This window comes from Belonocnema kinseyi, chromosome 6 (genome assembly GCF_010883055.1).
Source record: "Belonocnema kinseyi isolate 2016_QV_RU_SX_M_011 chromosome 6, B_treatae_v1, whole genome shotgun sequence".
NCBI classification, from domain to species: domain Eukaryota; kingdom Metazoa; phylum Arthropoda; class Insecta; order Hymenoptera; family Cynipidae; genus Belonocnema; species Belonocnema kinseyi.
The window spans coordinates 84,271,632-84,297,291 of NC_046662.1; the positions used below are offsets into that span (position 1 = coordinate 84,271,632).

Genomic DNA, 25,660 nt, shown 5'->3' on the forward strand with positions numbered 1-25,660 from the left:
TATAGAGCTCCAAGGAGATTATGTTGAAAAATAAAAAAAAATTTACCCAAAAAAAGTTGTTTTTATACTTCATTCTAAGGACTTATTGAACTACCCTCGTAACTTATAAGAAAAAAAAATTTAATTCATAGATATATTTTTTGAGAATAAAGGCGGGTAAATATAACATTTGAAAACTATCAAGATCTAATCCCAATATAATTAAAAAATATAGAATCTATGTAGTAAATACAGAATCTCATGCTTTCATAATGCAATCCTGTAATTTCGGATTTCGATGCGAATCCATGTTCAGCCGTAAATTATGACGGCTTAAATGCACTAATTTGCATAAATATCGGAATTCATATTGGTAGCCAGTTACCTTCCTAATCGGATCCAAAAATAAAATTCTCATAAATCAAATTAATTTTGATTTGCGTAATTATTCTTCAATAGAAGTAAAATAAAATGGGAAAACCCCTAGTTACATTTCTATACTTCAGTAAAAAGTTCTGTTTCTTTTTTTTTTTTAATTCAACACGTTTCTTGTCAACTGATCAAATAATTCTAGAAGCATCACAATAGCCTTTCTCTTTAAATAATAGAGATAGACATCTATTGTAATGACGGTAACAATGAGATTTATTCTAAGGCAGATTCTTCCAATTTACTTTTCTTCTTCTAGAATGAATGAGAATATAACAAACATGATTTTACTACTTACCGGAAAGAAAACATTCAATTTCTCTTTTTCAATAGAAACCTTTCACTGTTCTTTGAATAAGAAAACTCAAGATATATTTTTAGTATTATTTAAAAACTTTCATATAAAATTCCAGCAGACCAACACAGCAAACCTGGAAATATTAAACCTTTGTATACCATTCTGATTATTAACTTCAGATAGAAATGATCCCACTTATGGAAGACTTACAATTTCCTAGGGACGGCTGAAATAACAAAATGAAACTGAATTTTAAATAAAATAGATGAATTTTCATTGAAAGAAGGTAAGTTTTGAAAGTTATAGTTTATTTTCCAACCAAGAAGGATTAATTTTGAACGCGAAAGATTACATTTTTCCCAAGTGAGATTAATTTTCAAAGTAAACTTTGCAACTAAAAAGAACTATCTTTCATTTAATAATAATTAGATTGGTAACTAAACAGATGAAGTTTCACCTAAAATTATGAACCCTGAACTGGAAATTAATTTTCAAACAATTTTGAACAAAAAATTTAACGAATTTTGAACAAAATAGTTATTGTCAGCCAAAGAGATGAATCTTGAACTAATGAAGATGATTTTTTAACGAAACAGTTACATTACAAATAGCAAAGTAGACTTTTTAACAAAATCGAACTATTTTTCAACCAAAAATAGTTAGATTGGTAACTAAAGATATGAATTTTTAAAGAAAATTATAAATCCTAAGCTGAAACAGTTACATTTTTAGTTAAGAAAATTAATTAATAAACAAATTATAATTTTGAAACAAAAACAATTTTTTTAGGACTTGAATTCTCAACCAAAGAGATGAATTTTCAAATAAAATGGCGAAGGTTTAACGAAAAAAATGTTTTAAAAAATACTTTAATTTTCAACCATGTAGTAGAATATTTTATTAAAATGATTAATTTTTTAATTCAGAAGAATAACTATCTACAGAAAGTACATAATTTCCAAAAAAGGTCATGATTTTTTAACCACATAGTTGAATTTTAACCAAAAAAAAAATCAATTTTCAATCCAATAGTTGAATATTTCACAATAAATCATCATGTTTCAACAGCAATAAAACGACTTTTCAACAAAATAGTTGAATTTTAAACCTAAACAGACTCATTTTCACAGAACAATTGATATTAATATACCAAAAATATTAATTCTTGACCAAAAATATAGTAGTAGACTTTCTTATCTAAAAGAATGATGTTTTAACCAAAAATAGTTCGATTTTCAACCAGCAAATTGTATTTTCAACTAATATGATAAATCTCTATCTGGATAGGTAAATTTTTAAAAAGAAATCAATTTTCAACCAAAAAAAAACACGAATATCTAACGCTGGAAATGAATGTTTCAAAAGTGTTTCTAAATATTTACCTAGTTCCAACTTCCACTGATTTGCTGATAAAATAGAAAATCCTAAATATGTATAAAAACGGGTTGCATAACAATTTGAACCAATCTAGAGATTAATTTAATAAACCAGAATTTCCTGTAATGGATAATAATCACTGATGAAAGCAGAAATAAGGAGCAACTCGTTCAACAAGTGTCCCATTGTACTCTCAGGACTATACATAATAGTGCTCCTTAAAAACAGTTTCACAAGTTATAAAGCTAATTCTAAAAATCTGATAGTCCGTTCAACACAAAGCGTCTAGAATCAAGAAAATATACTAAATTTATTTTTAATAAATATACCATTTAATATCATATAAAATGAATTTTGGGATCGTTAATTCTGTTATTCTTACATCAGGGAAACGACAAGTTTTTTGATAAAGGAAAAAAACTTTTCTTCCGACTTCGTCCAGGCGGTTTTACGATTTTATAATGTCTAGACGAAGTCGAAATAATGTTATTTTTTCGTTCATCAGTAATATTTATGATTTGAAACTTCGTATAAACAAGCAAACAATTCACTAGTGAATATATGTAAGATTGAATTCAATTATTTTTATATAAGGCGTTTATAAATAAGTGAGTTATCTCAGTCTAATACTGAAACGGAACACATATAAAGTGACAAAAATCAGTAAACTTATACTATTTTAGTCTGGCTTTCAGTGGTAGATGCACGTCTAGTGAAACGATACATCCAAAGCAAACTTTAAAAAAATCGACTTCGAAACAATATTGAGGCAGTAGGCAAGGAAATAAAATTCATTAGCTTACGTCTTCTTGTGAGAAGTGAAGTAAAAGAATCAAATTTTGATCAAACATACAATAATAAACTCTCTTCTTAGTTAAATTATTTGTCAAAATCAGTCTTTACAAAAATCAATGCAGTATAAGAGGCCGTTCAACAAACTTTCTACCCAGAGGGATTTATTATAAACAAACAATTTTTTTCATTCAAGAAGGAACAACAATTTTTCTAACAAATTGTTAAATCTTCAAGCCAAAAATACGAATTTTCTGCAAAACAGTTAAATTTTTCTACTCAAAACGTTGAATTCTCAAACCACAGATGTACAAAATTTTTAATCCCAAAAGACGAATTTTCGAAAAAAACATTTGAATTTTGAAACCAAAACGAGAAATTTTCTAGGATACGATTGAACTTCAAACCCAAAAATGTGCATTTTTAAAGAAAAAGTTCATTTTCAACCAAAAAGTTTAGTTTTAGACAAAGAAATATTAATTTTTACATCAAATATGTAATATCTTAAGTTAAACACATGGGTTTCCAAACAAACAAAAAAATAGTTGAATTTCAAACTTTTTGAATTTTTAATCGAGAAGAATAGTGTTCTGAGAAGGAAGAGAAATTTACCACAAAATAAATATTTTTTCTTCTAAATATTTGAAATTTCAACAAAAAACGATGAGTTTTTGTCCAAAAAAGAAGTAGTGCCATTTCCATTGAAAAAACCAATTTTTAACGAAAAAAAGTAAGAAATTTCAACAAAATAATTCAAAATTAAGCCAGTAAAATGAATTTTTAACAATATTGAACAGTTCAATTTCCAACTGGAAAACAATCAATTTTCTGTCGAATATAAATTAGTTAAATTTTCAATTATGAAAATTAGTTGTGGGCAAAAAAGGCAAAATCGTCCACCAAAGAGTGGAGTTTTAAATGGAAAAGATTAATTTTGAACCAATAATACATATAATGGTAGTCTTTTTAATTAAAAAGAATTAACTTCCAAGAAAAAACAGTTAGATTTTCTGATTGGCTTTCTTTTAATTCAGTTCGCATTTTAGCGGAAAACAAGGAAAAGGAGAAAAGGGATTTTTCTTGAAAAGAGAAGAAAAAAGTGAATTTCTTTAAAAACAAGGTAAATGAGGAGAATGGTGTAAAGAGTGTGATTTCGGTGATTAGGTGCTTTATTTCTAAAATAAAATCACTAAGTTTAATTTCTTCAAGCATTATAAAAAATTGTAAATTAAAATTAATGATGGATAATCTTAAGAAATAATTAGGGACAACTAAATAATTCGTCAGTAGCAGATATCGTTTTTAGTCAGGCAAATCGTTGCAATACATGATTTGTAGAAGTCTCTTTTTAAATTTTATAGAAAGACTGTAATTTTATTGAGGAACCTTGTTCATATCTAAAGAAAATGATCTTTCTCATATGAATTAAGTCTAAAAAATTCTATAGGAATTTCATTAATAATACATTAAACATTCTTCAAAATTTCAAATATTTTTACTAGCCTGGCCTCTCTTCTTAAAAAAAAAGAAAAAAAACAGAAGATGTATGCATTCGAATAACGATATTTTTCGTTAAAAAGTCTTGGAAGAAATAGTGACGTAAGTCGATTTTCCCAGTGGATTCTGTCTCGTAAAACAAGGAACTGAATGAATAATTCGGTCGACACAGATTTGAATAATTCAAAACATCCATAAAGGTAGTGAAGAAAGCTAAGACACAAACTTGCAATAAATGAAAAGAGAGAAAAATGTTTTATTTCATTTGACAATAATTTTTTATCTAATACAAAATTCTGCATCAGAGCTCTTCCAGAGATAAATAATAATTTTTCTTTATAATACACGTATTTTTACTCTTTTACCCTTCTTTTCTTGTATTCATTTCGCGACTTTCTGCCTTAAAAATTTACATTGGAACAAAATAGTTGTGTAAAATTACAAAGTTTCGGAAAATTACATATTGTGTCATTGTAAATATCACACACTTCACTGTGTGATTTTAAAAAGTATGTGAAATTACATCCTCTAGCGATGTAAATAAAAGGACCCTCGAACAGCAGCGTAATATTACACACTCGAGAAAAATAAAATTACACATTCCCTCGTACTAACTTTACATTCAGAAGGGAAAATTCAGTCGCAGCGTGTAAGACTACCATGCGTCAGTAAAATCACTTTCCTGTGATTGAAAATTACATCGAGATTTTTAATTTTACCAAAGATCTTTAATTTTACCCTGGCGGAAACTGTAAAATTTTGGATTTATAATTAATGTTTTTTTCTAATTTTTAATTAATAATTAATCATATAATAAGTAAATACGAAAGCATCTCTCGTGTTCGTTGTTTATCGATGCCTTCATCCTTCAATTTTGCAGCATTTTTATTCTTAATGTGAGGAAATTGGCAGCTATGTTCAACTTTTTTGACAGCTTTCACACAAAAATAGACCGAATTCGAGCTAGTCCTATTTTGCATTTTACATTTTCTGCTATTGGAACGGAAAAAAATGCGGTTATACAAAACGTATATTTCATACTTATGTTACCGAATATTTAGAAATCAAAAAAATACCCGTAGTATCTTATGTATTTTAGGTAAGTGTTAACGTGTCCGGCTTGTATTTCTTCAATCTCCGTGAAATTCTACGAAGTTTGTGCTTCGAGTGTTCGAAACCTGTCGACCTGATTAATTTTATTTTATTCTTTCACATAATAAATTTTACATTTTCTCGTGTAAAATTATCGGCCGAATTGGAATATCACAACAGATTTGTAAAGTTACTCCGATACAGGAGGGTCCTTTTATTTACATCCACCAGAGATGTAAAATTCAATAGATTTTTTTTACAGTGTATGAGACAATTTTTAATTTTAAAGGAGACTCTCGAAAACATCTGCAGTAGGTGTAAACTTAGCTTGGCATTGCGAAGCTAGTTGTCAGATACACGTTTCACTTGCTCGCAATTTATGAACGTCACAAGATTGTCCAATAAATTCGAGGATATCCTCCAGCCAAACGTGGAAATTTTGTCGAAGCCCTTGGCAAAAACAACCTTTTTTTCACCGTGCATTCATCAATCAGAAGCAACAGAATCAATTGGTTACCTTTACAGTAATTCATTGTCTTATTCTTTATGATACAATTATTTAAAGAAATAGTCACCAGTACAATATTCTTATTACACTGATTTTTTGCGTCCTGAGTTTGTATTGAATGTTTGCAGAAGTGGACTTAAAATTATTATAATTTCAAAAACATCAAGGTATTGAAAGAAATTTAAAGAAATTAATATGATTTCAAGGAATTTCGCAAACTTAATAAGAATTTCATCGAATTTAAGAGGTTTTACAGTATTTTTAATTACTCCAATAGATTTCACAAATTGTCAAAGAATTTCTATGGAATTTTAATAGGTATACAAAGTTTCTAAACATTTTATAACATTTCTATAAATTTCAAAGCATGCAGTTTTAAAGAATTTAATTGAATTTTGCAACATTTGAAAGATTTTCATGTGTGATTTATAAGATTTCAGGATATTATACAAGATTTCCTAAAACTTTCCGTATATTTTAATACATTGAAAGGGTTCTAGAGGATTCGAAATATTTCAAGATATTTGCAGAGATTCCAAAGAATGTTTAATAGATTTCAATAAATTGAAAGGATTTTAAAGTACTTAAAATATTTTAGAGTATTTTCAAAAAATTTCAGGGATTTTATAGGATTCAAAATATTTTAGGGGTATTTTGATGGTTTTAAGGTACTTTTTCTAAAGTTAAAGCATTTCATAAGTTTTTAAATATTTTAGGGTATTTAAAAAAGTTTCCAAGACATTTTTTAAAATATTTTTAAACATTGAAAGGATTTCAACTGACTGATTCCAAGAGATTTCCTATGAATGGAAAGGATTTCAAAGGATTGGAAATATTTTGTGGTATTTACTAAGATTACAAGAAATTTTCAATGGACTTTAATATACTGGAAGGATTTCAATACATTGAATAAATTTTAAGGAATTTGAAATATTTTAGGATACTTATAAAGATTCCAAGAAATTTTCTATAAATTTAAGGGATTTTAAAGGATTTCAATATTTTATGGTATTCGCAAATATTCGAAGACATTTTCAATAGACTTCAGTGCACTAAAAAAATTTCAAAGGACTTGAAATATTTGAGGTATTTCCAAATATTCTAAGGAATATCCAATAGATTTCAATCAATCGAAGGGATGTCAAAATAATTTTAATATTTTAGGATATTTAAAAAGATTGCAAGAAATTTTCAATAAATTGAAAGAATTTCAAAGTATTCGAAGAATCTTAGGGTATCTACAAAGATTCCAATGAATGTTCAGTAGATTTAAATAAATTGAAAGGCTTTCAAATGTCTTTCAATATTTTAGGGTATTTAAAAGATTTTACGGAATTTTCCACAGATTTTGATAAATTGAAGGGAGATGAAATAATTTAGAGAATTTTTCAAATATCTAAAGAATTTTCCAAGTCTTTGAAGATTATCCTACATTTCGAAAGATATGAAACGATTTTATAAGGCCCATAAAGTCTAAGGAGTTTCGAAGGATTTTACGAGATTCCCGAGTATCATTAGATTTCATGGAATTTCAGGGTCTTATTCATCTTAATAATTATCTTATGTTTATGATTACTTATTTATATTGTTTATTTAAAAATCATATTCATGCTGTACAACATGATAATTAAAGTAAAATATTACTTTAAATTTATTTAAAGTCACTATTATACTAAAATTAAGGTAAATATAAATTATGTTCCATTTTTCAACTAACTTTCTTTTTTCTATGCGAAAAAATTTTGTTTTGCCGGATGGCAATGTTGAGCAACAAGAATTCTATCAGTACGTAGAATATTTTGAGCCTGGATTAACATAACCATCAAGTGTTTGTACGTAAAATGTACATGTTTTTATCAATATTTGCTTTTCAAAGGCATTTCCAAAATATGCTTTTTCTGGTAGTAAAACCTTTTTACCGGATGAAACTGAATTGTTGTTTGATATTTTTTAGGCTTTCTGACTCCGTTATTTCGGTCAAATAAAGTACTTTGAATGTAAATAGATTTTCACGTTTTGAAGGGTTTTGTATAATCTTTCATTTTCAAGCAATTTAAATGTCAAAGTTGAACTTTAAGCCAAGCAAATTATTTTAAAAACTGTTTTTTACTGGATGATACGAAAACTAACGGACATATAAATAGTAAATACAAATCTGAAACTATCATTTCGAAAGTAAAAAAAATTTAATTTTTCAATTCTGCAATTGCACGGAAATAATTAGTGGCTTAAAAATTCGTCGACTTGGTGTATTAGTCTCGCGTACGAAAAGAAGTTGTATAAAGTTTTGAACACCTCCTTGTTGAATAATGTGATCAATAATTATCTGGAAATTACAAATCATTTTATAAGAATTCAAAAATGTTAATTGCAGAGTTTAAATAAACAGCTGTAAACAATTTGATCAACAGTCGATAAAATGGTAAAACGCAAAGGGCGTTATATTCTTTAACCCAGTGGATGAGTGTCTCAGCGACAGTCGAAGAAAAACTAGAAGAAAGGAAAGAAAAAAATATATTTATAGCGTCACAAGTTCCATACACATCCACGCTTCTATGCATTTACACACACACAATGTTTTTGCAGTATACACTAACGGACTAACGCAGTTTCGCACGCTGAATGTCAATATTCGATCGGCCCTTATATACTCACTAGGCGTTTCTTTCACCGCTTGTGAGAATCAGAGCCGTATTTGTGATATAAAAGGCCCCGAGAATGTCTCGCTGTTTAGAAAACTTGTATAAACAAAATGTTTAATTGATTTCAGATGTAATTAAATTTTTTACATTAAGCAATATGAAAATAAGCTTAATAAAAAATTTAATTTTACTTCCTCAACCATTTTTGTTACAAAATTTTCGTCTTTTAAACAACACGATTATCAAGAGAATATATATTATGCTTTAAAATTATTATTATGGATATTTCTTAAACTATTGGGTTGTTCGGAAACTAATTTCGCTTTTTTAGGAGTGAATTTAGCTCGATTTCTTAATATATGGAATACACTCTATTCAGTAATATATTGACCATTTTCTTCCACAACCTTCAGCCATATTAAATGATCTCATGGTTTAAAGTAGCGTTAAATGCAGGGATACACGGCTAAAGACATGTCCACATGAAAAGCGAAATTACTTTCCAAACAACCCAGATTTTTGACAAAAACCCCGAGAAAAGTATTGATATTTTTTAATAAATAATTTTATTGTTTGTTTCACTAGATTACGACCTTTGAGAATGAAAATATTTCAAATCTTCAGTTCATCCAAATTGAGTGCTCATAAAATTCGAGCCTTTGAAAGTAAAAAATTAGGCAATTTTATAAACATAAATGAAAAAGATTATAGGTTTGGAAATTTAAAAAAGTAGACATTTAAAATTAAAACCCTTAAAATTTACCATGTCCAGAATAAAATTTAGTTTCAGCGACTGCCCGTGTGGAAAAATGGAGGGGGCCCCCGTCAAGGTCCACATGGATTGCCCTCATGCCTTGTGGAATCCATGAGGGCAATCCAGACGTGGTTCCTTATGGAAACGACATGCTAATCCATAGGGGCCCAACATGGGCTTCCCTCATGGATCCCTCATGTTTGCCACCATGAAAGCCCTCTTGGTTTTTTTTTGCCAGAGCTGGTACCTGTACTAGCATATCTCTGGGATGATAACACTATTTTGTACTGGGCTGTCAGTATTGGGCCAGCACTGGATATCGCTACTAGCACGGTATTGTTCCAATAGGAAATTCACCATTGGCGGCAGTACTGCAGCAATGCTAACTAGTACCGTACTGCTATACTCTAACCATATGAAATAAAAGTTATTTAAAAAATAAATTTTAATTGATTGTGAGTATTTTGTCTGCAGATATTAATAGTCCTGTGTAGAGTGAATACATATATTAAATTTTTAAACATTACATTACAAATGAAATTTCTAACGCTACGGGGTATCGAACCTACATAATCTATCCCTAAATCTATCGCCTAGAAGTTACAGTTCGGAAAAGTTAAAGTACCAATTTTTAATCTCTCTTTTTCTGGTTATTTATTATTATACGACGTTTTGTAAATGTAAAATACACAAACTGTTAACAGAAATATCAAAATAATTATTAAATAAATAATTTAAATCGATTACACTTTTCCTTCGCGTAATATTTTGTTTTTTCACGTCGTAGAGCACTATAAAACTTTTACAATGAAGGGAAATATTATTTTTTAATAACATTTTTAAATTTTCATAAAACAAGAAACTAAGCATTTTTTTCATTAAAAAACCAGGAAAAAAGTTGTTTTCGGGACAGATGTATTTATAGTTTTTTGAAATTTTAGAATGTATAAACCATATTTTCAAACGTATTTTTTTATGTCCATTTTTTAGGATATAAAATATTTACCCTTCCGGCTTATCGAATTTTTGTCAAAAACCCGCTGTCTGCAAGTCCGAACTTATAAAACCATAAAACTTTAGGCGTCAAAAAAATATTCACCTTTTGCAATTTGAAATTTGAATCGTTGATCCGTGAGGGCAACCGACCTGGTTCACCTGTGGGGGCCCCTATGGAACATCCATATTGTAAGAGTTCGAGTTTCAGAAAAGTGTCATTCAATTTTTCAAAGAAAATCATTATTTGTAAGTCTGAACTCATGAAACCTTGAAATTAGTAGTGTCAAGAAAATATACGTCCTTTGGACTTTAAAATTTGAATCGTTGATCCGTGAGAGCAACCGAGCTGGTTCCCCTGCGGGGACTCCTGTGGAACATCCATATTGTGAGAGTTCGAATTTCAGAAAAGTGTCATTCAATTTTTGAAAGAAAATCATTATTTGTAAGTCTGAACTCATGAAACCTTAAAATTAGTAGTGTCAAGAAAATATACGTCCTTTGGAATTTGAAATTTGAATCGTTGATCCGTGAGAGCAACCGAGCTTGTTCCCCTGCGGGGGCTCCTATGGAACATCCATATTGTGAGAGTTCGAACTTCAGAAAAGTGTCATTCAATTTTTAAAAGAAAATCATTATTTGTAAGTCTGAACTCATGAAACCTTGAAATTTCTAGAGTCAAAAAAATATACGTGACGGTAACTTTGCTGGACCTGTGCGGGGGGCCCTATGGAACATCCAAATTGTGCAATTTCGAATTTCAAAAAAGTCTTATCCAATTTTTTACAGAAATGCATTGGTTGTAAGTCTGAAATCATAAAACCTTTAAATTTGTGCGGTTGAAAAAATACTCACCCTTTGGACTTTGAAATTTAAATCGTTTATCCGTGAGGGAAACCGAGCTGGGACCTCGACGGGGGCCGTCGTAGAATTTCCACGCGTGGAACATCCATGCGGGCCCCCGCCGGGGGCCCTCATCCTAAGAGGTCTCAGTGGGGCTTTTTTCCACACGGGTTGCAGAATTAAACACACAGAAATCTCGGATAAAAAATTCAAGCATTTACAGTCTATAAAGTTAAATTTTCATTTAGGAATCTTCAAACTTAAATTTTAAACTTTATTAAGCACTGCAATCAAAATTAAAAAATGTTTTCAAGGTTATGAAAAGAAGAATAGTTCAGTTGACAGGAAATTGCAATTTATTTAGAATATTATTTTTTTCCCACCCTCTTTAAGACTACATCCAATTCTTTGGTATATACCAATATCCATCACGTAGTTTGTTTCTGCTGCACTGTGAAAAAAGATTTGTGTAAAAGTACAAAGTTTCGAAAAACTAAATATTGTATCATTGTAAATATCACACATTTCACTGTGTGATTTTACAAAATTATGTGAAATTACATGCTCTAGAGATGCAAATAAAAGGACCCTCGAACAACAGTATAATATTACACACTCGATAAAAATAAAATTACACAATCCCTCTTACGAATTTTACATTCATAAGAGAAAATTCAGTCGCAGCTTGTAAAAATACCATGCGTTGGTAAAATCACTTTCCTGTGATTGAAAATTACATCGAGATTTTTAATTTTACCAAAGATCTTTAATTTTACCCTGGCGGAAACTGTAAAATTTTTTATTTATAATTAATTTAAAATTTAGAATAATTAATCAAATAATATGTGAATACGAAAGCGTCTCTCGCGTTCGTTGTTTATCGATGCCCTCATCCTTCAATTTTGGAGCTTTTTTATTTTTAATGTAAGGAAATTGACAGCTATGTTCAACTTTTTTAACAGCTTTCACACAAAGTAGACCGAATCCGAGCTATTCCTATTTTGCCTTTTACATTTTCTGCTATTAGAACGGAAAAAATGGGGTCATTCAAAACGTATATTTCATATTTTTTTAACGGAATATTTAAACATAAAAAAAATACCAAAAGTCTCTTATGTGTTCTAGGTAAGTGGTAACGTGTCCAGCTTTGTTTCTTCAATCTCCATGAAATTGTACGAAGTTTAAGCTTTCGAGTGTTCGAAACCTGTCGCCCTGATAAATTTTATTTTATTCTTTCACGTAATGAATTTTACATTTTCGCATGTAAAATATAGTTCTATTTTCAATCAATTTAAACAGTTTTCAATTATATTTTATATCAAAATAACTCCCCTAAAATATTTTTGCAACAAACTTATCTTCGTTTAAGTTATTAACAATCAAATTTCTTGATCATTTTTTTAAAAGGATTACCCTCGAACGGTTTACCGAAATTTAATAATTGACTTATGAACATGTTTGTTACGAAGTATACTTTACGCTAAAAAATTGTTCGGAAGTGAAAATAATTTTTTTATTGTTTAAATAATCGTTTGTTTTAGACACTTGAAAATTAATTAAACTTCTGCGCCTGTGAAAGAATTCTTTCATATTCTAATAGATTCCACTATCTCTTCCGAAAATTTTAGTGAAAAAGGTTTGTATTTTGCAGTAGTTCAAAAATTATTGATATTTGTTTGTGACCACGTTCCAATCTCCAGCGCTGGTCGAACACGTTCGGACGCCCGCGGGTATCATATTGAGTATACAATATGACACGAATTTTCAACTAAAAGGATAAATGTACATTAAAAAAATAATTTTCAATCAAGTGGTTAACTCTTAACCAGGTATAATTAATTTGTAATCAAAAGCATGATTTTTCAAGGAACAAGATTAATAGTGTACTAAAAAAATAATTTTCAATAAAATAGATCCCCTATCAACTAAAAAAAATCGATTTTCAACCAAAAGTTGAATGGTTAAGTTTTCAGTTAAAAAGATTAATTTAAAAAAATAATAATTTTATCAAAAGAGTTAACTTTTCCACAAAATAGATAAATTTTCAATTAAAAGAATGAAGCATCATTAAAAAAAGAATTGTTTAACGATGTGGATCAACTTTAAGCCAAGAAATAGGAAAACAATTGTGTAATAAATTTTTGGGAATAAAATTATTGTATCATATTAAGTATAATATGAAATGAATTTTAAACTGAAATGATAAATGTACATAAAAAGATGGATTTTCAACAAAATAGATCCATTATCACCAAAAAAATCGATTTTCAACCAAAAGTTGAATGGTTAAGTTTTCAGTTGAAAAGATTAATTTAAGGAAATAATATAAAAATATTTTTCTTTCCTACAAAATAGATGCTTTTTCAATTAAAAGAATGAAGCATCATTTGAAAAAAATGAATTTCCTAATAAAGTGGATCAACTTTAAGCTAAGAAATAGGGAAAAAATTGAAGAATAAATTATTTTGAATAAAATTATTGCGGGTATCATATTGAGTACAATATGAAACGAATTTTAAGCTGAGATGATAAATGTACATAAAAAAAAAAAAGAATTTTTAAAAAAGTGGTTCAACTTTCTAGTAGGTATAGTTAATTTTTAATCAAAAAGAAAATTTTCCAAGCAACAAGATTGATTTTTTACTAAAAAAAATGAGTTTGCAACAAAATGGATCCATTATCAACTAAAAAAATCGATTTTCAACCAAAAGTTGAATAGTTAAGTTTTCAGTTAAAAAGATTAAGTTAAGGAAATAATAATGTTATCAAAATAGTTTTCTTTCGCACAAAATAGATGATTTTTCAATTAAAAGAATGAAGCTTCATTTAAAAAAAATGAATTTTTTAATAAAGTGGATCAACTCCCCAAGTGCGAATTGCCAGAGCTGAATACACGGCCCAGTGTTGGTTCAATTTTGGCAGCCAAAGATCGGCTAAGGTTATTGGGCCACATCGGCATTTTAATCGGCCCAGGGTTGAGCCAGCGCTGGCAGCCTATATTGGTTATTTATTTTTTCCGATCCTCTACCGATGCTCGACCCAGAATCGGCACTTTGTTTCGCCAAGTCTCAGTTTTAGCACCTAATAAATCAATCTTAAACGAAAGTTAAAAAAAAATTAATTCAAAAATTGTCAATGTTCACGATGAAATTTGTTAAGTTCTGTCATAAAAAATTCTTAATGTTTATGAAAAATTACATTTCCTGCCATTGCAAAAGTTGCAAAGCAGGCTACAACGGAAAAAAATGAAATATTACGCGAAGAAAAATTGTAATCGATTTCAATTATTTATTTAAAAATTATTGTATTGATATTAACATTTCGTCGCATAATAATAAATAATTAGAAAAAGAGAGCTTAAAATTTAGTTCTTTAACTTTTCTGAACTGCAGTTTATCAGGATGACTTTTTCACAGAGTTTCAACTTGTTGTTTTGGCGGAGTGGTTAGCACTCCCGACTTCTAGGCGATAGATTTAGGTATATACATGTAGGTTCGATACCCCGTAGTGTTAGAAATTCTATTTGTAATATAATGTTCAAAATGAAACATATGCATACAATCTAAACAGGACCGTTAATACTTATATTTTAAAGTACTCCCAATCAATTAATATTTATTTTTCAAATATCTTTTTTGTCATATCCTTAGACCCTGGCCAGTGTTGGGCCGATAATGGCAGCCAAGCCCTGGCTGCCAAGTCAAGGCCATAGTTATCAATCCGGCCATGGCGCGACGATGGCAGCCAGGATTGGTCCAATACTGGTACCCAGTGTTGGGCCGCCAATGGCAGCCAAACCTTGGCTGCCAAGTGCAGGCCATAGCTATCATTCCGTCATTGGCGCGATAATGGCAGCCGAGCTTCGGCAATATTTTTGCCGACTATGGGCCAATGTTGAGCCGTACGTGACTTCGCTCGTGGGTCTAAGTCAAGAAATAGGAAAAAAGTTGAGTAATAAATTATTTTGAATAAAATTATTGTGGGTACCATATTAAGTACAATATGAAACGAATTTCAAACTGAAATGATAAATATTCATAACAAAAATGAATTTTTAATCAATCGGTTGCACTTTCTACCACGTACAGTTTTTTTCATCAAAAAGATGAATTTTCAGCCAAGAATATTAATTTTCTACTGAAAAAGAATAAGCTGGTTTAATTTTCAATTAAGGATAGATAAATTGTCAACTAAAAAAATAAATCTTCAACGAAAAATATTGTTTTTCAAGAGATTAGTTTAGTATTCAATCAAGAAGTTGAATTTTCAATCAAAACATGTGCATTTCCAAAACAAAAATGAATAGTTAAATTATCATTGAAAAGGTTAGTTTTGAATAGAAAAAAATTCAACCAAGAAAAAGATTAATTTTTAACTGAATTAATGAAGCTTCAACACAAATCGAAAACTGTATAAATTGATTGAAAATAGAACTATCAATTTAAAAGCGACACACTGTAGATATTTTAATCCCATAGTCTAAAACAATATAATTATAACAATTTTCGTCAAATTCTTTGTATGCGTGCATATGCTGGACAAAGAAACAGTCTAACGATTTCTGGCAAATAATTTTAAATTCATCATTTAAAATGACATCTATGTGATTAAGAAAAAATTCTGGACCATCCTCGCCAACTTCCACGATCTGCTTGAACACAGGTGCGAATTAACTCTCGTTTTCTGCGACTGTCGACGAAGTTCTATAAGCTGAAGTATCTCAGTTCTTTGATTTCTCGTCTCTTAAATTATCTTTAGCAAGAAATAGAAAACTTCATTTAAAATAGTGTAAAATCTGATCAGCTTTATACTATAATGCACAAAATTATGTTTTGAATCCGATCTCTTTCAAATTCCTCAACTGTCATGTAAACTCTAGAGAAACTCTTTCAAATATTGTTAGCTTTTAAAGTATTTCCCAAAGAAGATCGCTTGGTTCGCAAAATACTTTTACATAAGAAATACTCAACTTTTTTCTGCGACTCAGTTTTTAAATATTAGTCGACTTTATTCTACATCTCATTAATAGTCTTCTATTATTTCTTCAAAGTCATTGAAACATTGAACACTTTTCTCTCTGCCCAAGATTCTTAAAAAAATCACCTAAATTTTAAGCGGCTAAATTATTCCATGTAGGTATTAAATAATACGTGTTTTTGATAATAAGATTTTAAGATTTCATTGAAAAGATATAAGGCCATAAATTTGAAGAAGGTAGTCAGGGACGCGTTGCCAATTGAAATTTCCTCATATTCAATTGAATTTATTTTCATAAAAAATGAAGTAAAAATAATTGGCAGACAGGATATTATTCAAGAAAATACAACTAATAAATTCCTTATAATTAATTTGTATGAGTAGCAACTGTCGAATGTCAGTTTCTATGCCACGATCAAATCGCAGCCGCCTACATGCACATTAACATTTTTATACTCAGCTTTCAAAGAATTTTTTTACATTTTTCTTAACGAATAATCGTTAAGTTTCGACGAATATTTAAACTTCGTAAACCATAAAAACAATTTTTTAAATGTTAGAAAAATCTTTTCTAGAACCATAGCAATTTATTGCTCGATAAAGAAAAATGGAATTTTTCTCCTACTTTGAAATTAAAATTTTTCTAAAACATTCCTTATGGGACCTAGAAGTTTGTCAATCTTTCAGAAGTGGGAATGAAAACTAGATAAATCTACAGACAAATTTTCGAAAATAAAAAAAAAATAATTTCCAGACTTAAATATCCGTTTCGTTTTTTAAAAATAATTTTTTTAACTGAAAATTTTTGGGACAACTAGACGCAGCCAAAAATTTAACTTAATGTTAGAGAATCGTACTTCTTGGCCAGAAATTAATCTTTTTTAATGAAAATTTAACTACTTTGTTGAAAGTTAATAACTTCTGTTAAAAAAATTTCTTTTTATTAAAGATTCACTATATTATATTGTTGAAAATTCATCATTTTTTATGTGAAAAATCAACTTTTTTATTGAAAATTCATATTTGTGTGTCAAGCATTCAACTATTTTGTTTAAAATTCCTTATTTTTATTGAATTTAACTGTTTTAAATTTAAGATAAAACTTTTTTTTCTTAAAATATCAACTATTATATTTTTCTTTTTGACATAATCTTTTTTTCGTTTAAAACTGAACCTCTTCAAGCATGTTGTTTCCTTTTTCAAATTAATTTTTTTAATATTCAACATCTTTGTTCAAAACTAATCTTATTTGGTAGAAAATTAATTATCTCGGTTGAAAATTCACCTTTTTAGGTTGAAAGTTCAACTATTTCGATAAAATTTATCATGTTAGTTGAAAATTGAACTACAATCCAATATAGAAAAATCGGATTTTTCTCCCACAATGAAATTCAAAACTTTCCAAAATATTCCTTGTATTTGAAATATTACGTTGGTCCTGACTAACATACATAAGACTTTCAATAAAATGTATAACAGATGCCACTTGACAGATATGAAAGAAAGTTGGGTAAAAATTAATTTTGGGACCGTAGAAGTAGATCATTATGATCCGAAGTTGATAATCAGAATGATATGCAATGATTTGATATCCCGTGATTTACTGCGATTTATCAATTTAAAAATATGTATTTATTCAAAGAGACAAATTATTTCTGAAAATCGACAGAGATTGAAGGTTCTACCTTGTATTTTCTCAATGAAAAAAAAAAAGATGACAAACTTGTACAAAAGATGAAATTTTGTTCTATAATTTCTTTTCACGAACTGAGAATAATTTCTTAGAGATGTTAAGTCATAAAAAGCAAGTGGGTCACGTAATTTTTTTATTCCTCCGAATCCTGCCCGTCATCCGTCTCGTTTACCTTACATTCACTTCCTTCTATAAGACTCTACGTTTCAGACCGAGTTTTGCATAGAAATGGATAGTTTAAACTCCACTATATTCTCGGCAGCGTGGAATTATGCCTTTCCCGAGGTTTTTCATATAGGTTTCAATGCCCTCCAAGATTATCTGGGATTTTTTTCCAGAAGAAATTCCACCTCACAACAATGCTAACGCGCCAAGTGAAACGTGCTTTTCAATCACGAATCATATCTTCTATTGAAATTTAAATATCAAGAATTTAGGGCTTGAAATCCTTTTTATGTTCTAATTTCACAGGGAAAAAGAAATACAAGTATTAAAATAGTCTATTAGTAGTAAAGGATTCTTATAAGATTGGAGTGAACATAAAATTAATTGGAGTGTCATAAAATTAAAGTACAAGCAGACATTAATCAGTCTTATCTTCATAATCAATTTTATCAAAAGCATACGACTTTAACGTTTCTTAAAGGTAGAATAGGGAAAAATATAAATCTGTAGTATAAATAATATATTATCAGAACAGTGGCAAAATCGTAGTTCTGGTATATTTTCGCATTGCGCATGCGCCACTTCAAAATTAGGATCAAACACCGTTGGCGGGCTTTTTTAAAATGATAAAATGTGCAAGAAAATTCTTTGCACAAAATATACTGATAAAGTGAAAGGTAAAATTTTTCATTTGAAAAAAGGAATACTATTTTATCAAAAATATAAATTTAAAATTATTATTAATATCTGTATGCAGTTTATAATTATTATTTACTGTAAACAATTATAAAACAGAATAAAACAAAATAAATCATTTTAAATAAGTGCGCTGGCGGCAAGCAATCGGATTATCGATGCGACGCATGCGCAGTACGAAAAGATACCAGAATTGAGAAAGCTGGTCAAGAACCCGTAAATCGCAAATTTATAAAAAAGGTTGACTCAGAATAATATTCAGTAAAAAATTTTAAAAAGCATCAGTAGTATAAACAATATTTGGTTAGCCGAGTTTGGTCAGATCCCGTCCACAGTAGCCTTATAACCAATATATGGCTCAAACTATTATGCTGTCAGAAATAAAAAAGTCGAAATCAGTGGTAGGAATCAGGGTTCTCCAAAGGTAGATCCTGTATCTACTAGCAGCCCTGTGCAGCTCTCCATATTTAAGATTTTAGCTTGACCCCGCAACTGTCCTAGGTTGATTAGTCCCTAATAACTCCAGCGCGGCGCTAGTTGTACCATCACTACCTGTTTTTACATGGAAAGAAATGGGACTAAATCACTTTTTTAATATTTTAGTAAACAAGATGTTATTTACATGCAAAACAATTCTTGAAATTAAAACAATGTTACTCATTTAACATTTCAAAATACTTTTGCAATCATTTTCTATGAATACTAAAGACAAAATTTGATTTATATGGTCGTACAATAATTCTGGCAAAGTGAAATGTATCTTAGATTTGAATTTGAATGCAAAGTAAAATATGATTCTTAAAGTTTATTGTCGAAAACAAATTAACAATATTATTAATGGAATCTATCAAAAATCCTGGAGAAAAATTTGAATAATACTAAGTTTAAAATTACGATGTGAATACTCTCGCTTATGAATATATAATGGATATAATGTATTTCTAATTGAATTTAACTGCATTTAAATTTGAAACCATTTTATTTAATAATCAGTGAAAAATAAAAAAATAAATTTCTTTAATTGCTCTTTTTTATCATAATATCCTTTTAAGCCTTTAAAAAATTCAAAACATTGATTATATTTACATCTTGGACGTTTTATAAAATTATAATTTATATTTGTTCCCATGAACAGTAGTTTTTTTCTCAAAAATTTGAATTATTGAATAAACTATTTTTAATGTTCTTTACATATTTTTATATTATATGTTCATGAAAACAAATTTATTTCAATCTCAATTACATTTTTCTCATTATATTCAATAGTGTAAATACTCGCCAAACCCTCAAATATTAGGTTTGAACTTGCATAGTATTAAAACTTTTTTGTCAAAACCATTTATATGTTTTATTGATATTAATATTCTTTACTGCGTCTTTAGATATAAAAAGGATTTTAACATTCCACTTTACCAAGTTTATTGGGTGACGTTTTAATTCAAGTTTTCCAATAGCATTTATGTAAATCATTTGGAAAATTGTTTTAAAATATAAAATGGCTAACACTCTTTTCATTTCAATATTTTTTTCCTAAAATGACATTTTGTTTATTAAAAAAATAAAAAAAGTAGTCTGCTCACATTGCTTACAATGCAAAAACAGGGAGTGATGGGACAACTAGCGCCGCGCTGAAGATATTAGAAACTAACCGACTTAGGACACTAAGGCATCGCCATTTTGTTTTCAGATGCAAAGAGCTGTTACTGGCGATCCCAGGTCCATAGGTCGGATCTACTCAGTTACGACTACGGAGTAATAATAAGGGGACCGATCATGCTATACAAAGAGTCTCGAGTTTTGACTGCGCTAACTGTACATTTACTGCCAGACTTAGGCGTTTGAACCCAATACTCACAAGGAATGGGACATGCGCACTGTGATTTGGTATCTCCTTTTCTCCTGCCAGAAATATGCGAGTGAGTGCCGTGTTGAATGACAACTAAAAACTGAGGTTATGTGCCTGTACACATAGTCAGTTGAGTAGGTGAAAACATAGTTATTCCTTTTATACTTTTGTTCCAATAGGATGTTTGACACTTTGGAACACAACACGCCATTTTTTCTCGCTAGATTTTCATTTTTCAAAATTTCAATGGTGAAGCTTACGTGACTTTGCAAAAACTTTTGAAAAAAATTGATATAACCCCAATTTCTGCCGTTCTTGTCATTGTCAAGCACTGTCACTCACTCGCACACTTCTCGCTTGAAAAAAGAAGATAGCAAATCACAGTGCGCATGTGGCATTCCTTATGAGAATTGGGAAGTCTGACAATAAATGTACAGTTAACACAGTCAGAACGTATGTACGGAGATCGGTCTCCTTATTATTACTCCGTGTTTATGACAAAGAACTGTCAAATCCATTACGAGTGGTCCCAACTTTGGCGCGTTAAGCTAGTGCGCTTATCTAGCGCAGCGTCCCTCATTGGTCGCTGTTGGCGCGCGATTCAAATAGAATATAATTAACAATTATTGAAAATAAAGTAGATCATTTTTATAAATTTCTCATAAATTTCAGACTTTTTGGGTCACTCATTACAAATCTGGCCACGAAATGCAAAATTAATTTGTTTAAACTATATGTTTAAACAAATTATTCCGATAATTAGATTGTTTACATGATGCATATGCTTTTTATGGTTTGTGGACCCGCTTAGACGAATCTGGCGTCAAATTTGCAAAATCAATCTGTTTAAACATTTATTTAAACAATATTTGAACAAATTGTTGCTACATTAAAGTTTTTGCAAGATGAAAATGAACTTGACAAATCTGTGGATGATAACTGGCTTCCTGGTATGAAATTGTAAAAAGGTTTACACAGTTATACTGAGAATCAAAGCAAATCAGAAAAGGATCATCATTATCAATGAGTAGATGGTGAAAGTGTTTGTCATGAGGATATTGAAAATTTAGTATTACTATCTGATTCTGAAAAAAGGAAAATAAAAGAATGTACTCCAATTCAACTGTCCGAATCCTTCTTATCTGGTGACATAAAACAATACATTATTGCAGCAACAAAAGAAAATGGTTTTGAACTTACTCTATCGGATTTGAATACCTTTATATGGATAACTATTTTCCCTTCGTTCAATAAAAGGAAGTCCCAGCCTTATTATTGGAGGAGGGATCCTTATTTGTCATCTATCATTGTTTCATCAGCCATGTCACGAAATCAGTTCGAGCTCATAAGATTGAAAATAAAATATTCGAATAACACGGCTAATAATCCGAATGTTAAGGGATGGCGAGTTCGTGCAGTGTTGAATTTGTTCCAAACAAATATTCTCCAGTATGGACACTTTCAAACTGCTTTGTCCATAGATGAAATGATGGTAAAGTCATACGCGAAAACTAGCTTGAAGGAATTCATCAAGGGCAAACCGATAAGATTTGGATTGAAAATATGGGTCATGTGTACTTCCAATGGGTATCTTCTAGCTTGGGATCTATACTGCATAAAAAATAATCAAATAGGAGACAATTTACTGACGAAATGTGCATTGGATTTTAGAGTGGTGATGAAGTTACTGCAAAACTTACTGCACGTAACGGTTCCTCGAAAATTTGTCCTCTATCACATATACTGTTACAACTATTTTACGAGTTTTTATTTGATTTTGCATTTGAAAAAAAGAGGATTACGTGCAATAGGCACCATCAGAAAAAATCGAGTCAAAGTAAAAACCGCAATTGATAAGAAGACAGCGAGAAGAACGTATGCAGCGAAATTTGATCAGAACAGTAAAATAAATTACATCACTGTCATGCACTCGAAGGAAGTGTCTATAGCTTCTACTGCAGCAGATGTTACTTCCCATTCTTCACTGAAGCGTTATAGTTCTAAAGAGCGTTCGACGGTTCCATATTAACAACAGGTACATGGGGGGAGTGGATCTGTATGATTGACATTACAATAACTTATTACCCTCCATTAGAAGTAAGAAATGGACGTGGGTAATTTTCTCCCGTCTTATTCAAGCTTCAATAACTAATGCAGTTATACTGACCAATAAAGTTGATACAGGGAAAATAAAAACAGTCACAAAAGATTTTGCAGTTGCAATCGCTAAGAATTATTTGAATAAAGCAACTGCGAATCGTGAAAAATCACATGAATCGCAAAGAAAAGCAAAACAAGCCAAATGTTTTTAATGCGGTGTGAGAACATACAAGTTCTGCCAGGAATGCCAATTATTTTTATGCAGTGCCTACTTTTCCAACAAAAATTAAAATGACCTAAAGAGTGCTAAGAGATCATTCTGGTCCCGGAAAGTATTCAAAAAGAGGTCAAAGATTTTTCAAAACAGTTCTAAAGAATACAAGAATACAACAAAATTATAAAATAAAAAGATTTAAAAACAAACAAAAAATACGAAAAAACAAAATAAAAGTAGACTACAGAAAAATCAAAATGAAAAGAAACTGTCTATCCTTCAATCTTCCACGCGGTGACAGTTGGTAAACGTGACATATGTTACGGCGTCTGACAGAAGGGAATATTACAACAGTTTGTTAAATAATTGTTTAAAAAATTGTTTAAACACATTGATTTTGCAAACTTGACGCCAGATTCATATTCATCGGGCCCAAAAACCATAAAAAGCATATGCATCTTGTGAACAATCTAATTGTTCGGAATAATTTGTTTAAACATTGAATTTAAACAAATTAATTTTGCAATTTCTTGACCATTTTTCGAAAGTTTAATATGTTTGTGCCCTTTATTTTACCAATTTTGTTACATGAAAAAAATTGTTCGAAACGAAATCCAGCAGCAAAAATGTTTTTCTTACATTTTTCCGTACTTTTTGTTATGAATGCCACCATTTTAAATTTCCTGGTAAACAATAAATTATTTTGACAACTTTATCTTGTAGAGCGGTCTTGAAGACATAAGTATGTTGAGTTTAAAACATATGCGTTAATGGGTTAATTTCGAAACCTCTGCTCTCGTTTCTTTCTCTCTTCCTATAAAATCTTACTTTTTCCACTTACGTCCCTTTCATCGGAACGCGTCACATAACATCTTTCAAGTTGAAGAGTTTCCAATTGTAACTTTTTAAAAATACCAGTGGTAGCGTGTTTATTCCATGATATTATTGAGTAGTTTTTTCCTAACAAAAGTTTGCCGGAGCTGGAAAAACGCGATATTTTTTTAATAAAATTGAAGATTGTAGCGTTATAAATGCCATAACCAGGACGTAGTAAGGAAATCTAACATTCAAAGAAACAATACATTTACGTCGTTTTGGAAACTGAAGATAGTTTAAAGTATTTTATAAATAACGGTATAAAATAATACTCCTTATTTACTTCAGAGGATAGTGGAAATAAACCTTTGTATCAATATCTGCACTGAATTTCTAAATTATGACATTCATACTATGCACTTAGGTATCAAAGAACATGCATTTTTCATCATTATTTTATAGTTTTCTAAAATATTCACGTTGTTTTAATTATTTATTCAATTATTACATACTACATGCTGTAGAAAAAAGTATGGGGACCGAGTAAATAGTCATAAATTATAAAGTTCCATCGCAAGCTAATATTTGAATTAAATGTCACCGAATTCACTGTTTTATGATAATATACAAATTTTATTGCAGTAATGGTGGAGCATATTGGATTTACTCAGCGGAAAATTTCCTTGAGGGTAAATCTGCACGCCACTTTTAGGAGATTTAATAACTTATTCACGAATAAAATTATCATTTAAATAGTATAGAAACAATTTCATATAATCATGCTTTGGCTAAGTAAATAAAATAAGTCAATTTTATTTCAAAATAAATTTCTAAGCTCTCTACATTGAAAATAATACTTTAGATAAAATTTGGTTGAAAATTATTTTTTTGTTAGTTGAAACTTGTTAATCAAAATTTTCATCTGCAAATTTAACTATTTTAATTTTTGTTGCAAATTGATCATTTCTAATAAAAATTTAACAATTTAGTTTAAGAATAACTTTTTTGTTGAAAATGTATCTTTTTGGGATGAAATTTCAACTGATTGATGAAAAATTCGTCATTTTGGCTTGAAATTCACTGTTTCCTTTTTTCTTTTACTTTCGCTTATATAAGAACTGAAATAATATAATATAATAAGAACGTCGAACTATTTTTTATTGAAACATAATTCTTTCTCATTTGAGTGTCTAATTTTATATTCTTGGTTCAGAATTCATCTCTTTTTTTTAAATTCTACAATTTGATTGAAGATTCAACTATTTTGTTTAAAAATCGATTCTTTGTTTGAAAATTAATTTTTTAATATTTTATTTCAAAATTGGTATTTTGTTCATTAAAAATTTAACTATTTCATTATTGGTTGAGAACTTATCGTTTTTAGTTGAAAAATCAACAATTTTGTTAGAAATGTGGAAGTGTCTTTTTATAGCAAATTTATTTTCTTGATAAAAACTTTAATTACTTCTTTAAAAGATGAACTACTTCGTTAAAAATTAATTTTATTATTTGGAGATCATTTTCTTTTGTTGAAAATGTAACTATATGTTAAAATTTTTTTTTCACTTGCAAATAAATTTTTCATATTCAAATCTAACTATTTCATTTTTGGTTAGAAATTAATCATTTTTAGTCTTTTCGACTTCAAAATTTAATTGTTTTGTTAAAAATTCGCACCCTTAACTTGAAAATTCCATTATCCTCGTGGGAAATTCAAGCATTTACTCAAAAAGTAAGTTTTTGGTGCAAAATTCATATTTCCAGGTAACAAATTAAACTCGTTTTTAAGACATTCGTCTTTTTGCTTTATAAATTCAACTCTTGGAAAAAATTGTATGTTGTTTTAGTTGTAAAGTGGAAGCTTCTAATGTGTCCCCTAAGGGTTTACATTTTTCTTACACCTTCTCTATTCCTTTACACACCCTCCACACACTTACTTGGTGGTGGAA

At 29.5% G+C, this 25,660-nt stretch overlaps 2 protein-coding genes across 2 annotated transcripts in view; both read left to right on the forward strand.

Moving 5' to 3' along the window:
• Positions 1-25,660, forward strand: part of LOC117175168 (metabotropic glutamate receptor 4) — a 178,749-nt gene that overhangs the window by 8,557 nt on the left and 144,532 nt on the right. The window lies entirely within an intron of this gene.
• LOC117175484 (piggyBac transposable element-derived protein 3-like) lies at positions 21,903-22,610 on the forward strand. The gene has a single exon (XM_033365191.1). It carries the CDS (start codon positions 21,903-21,905, stop codon positions 22,608-22,610), a length of 708 nt encoding a protein of 235 aa, XP_033221082.1.

Excerpts from the sequence above, each read along its gene's own strand:
- LOC117175484 (XM_033365191.1), top strand. The coding sequence starts at position 21,903 with ATGTCACGAAATCAGTTCGAGCTCATAAGATTGAAAATAAAATATTCG.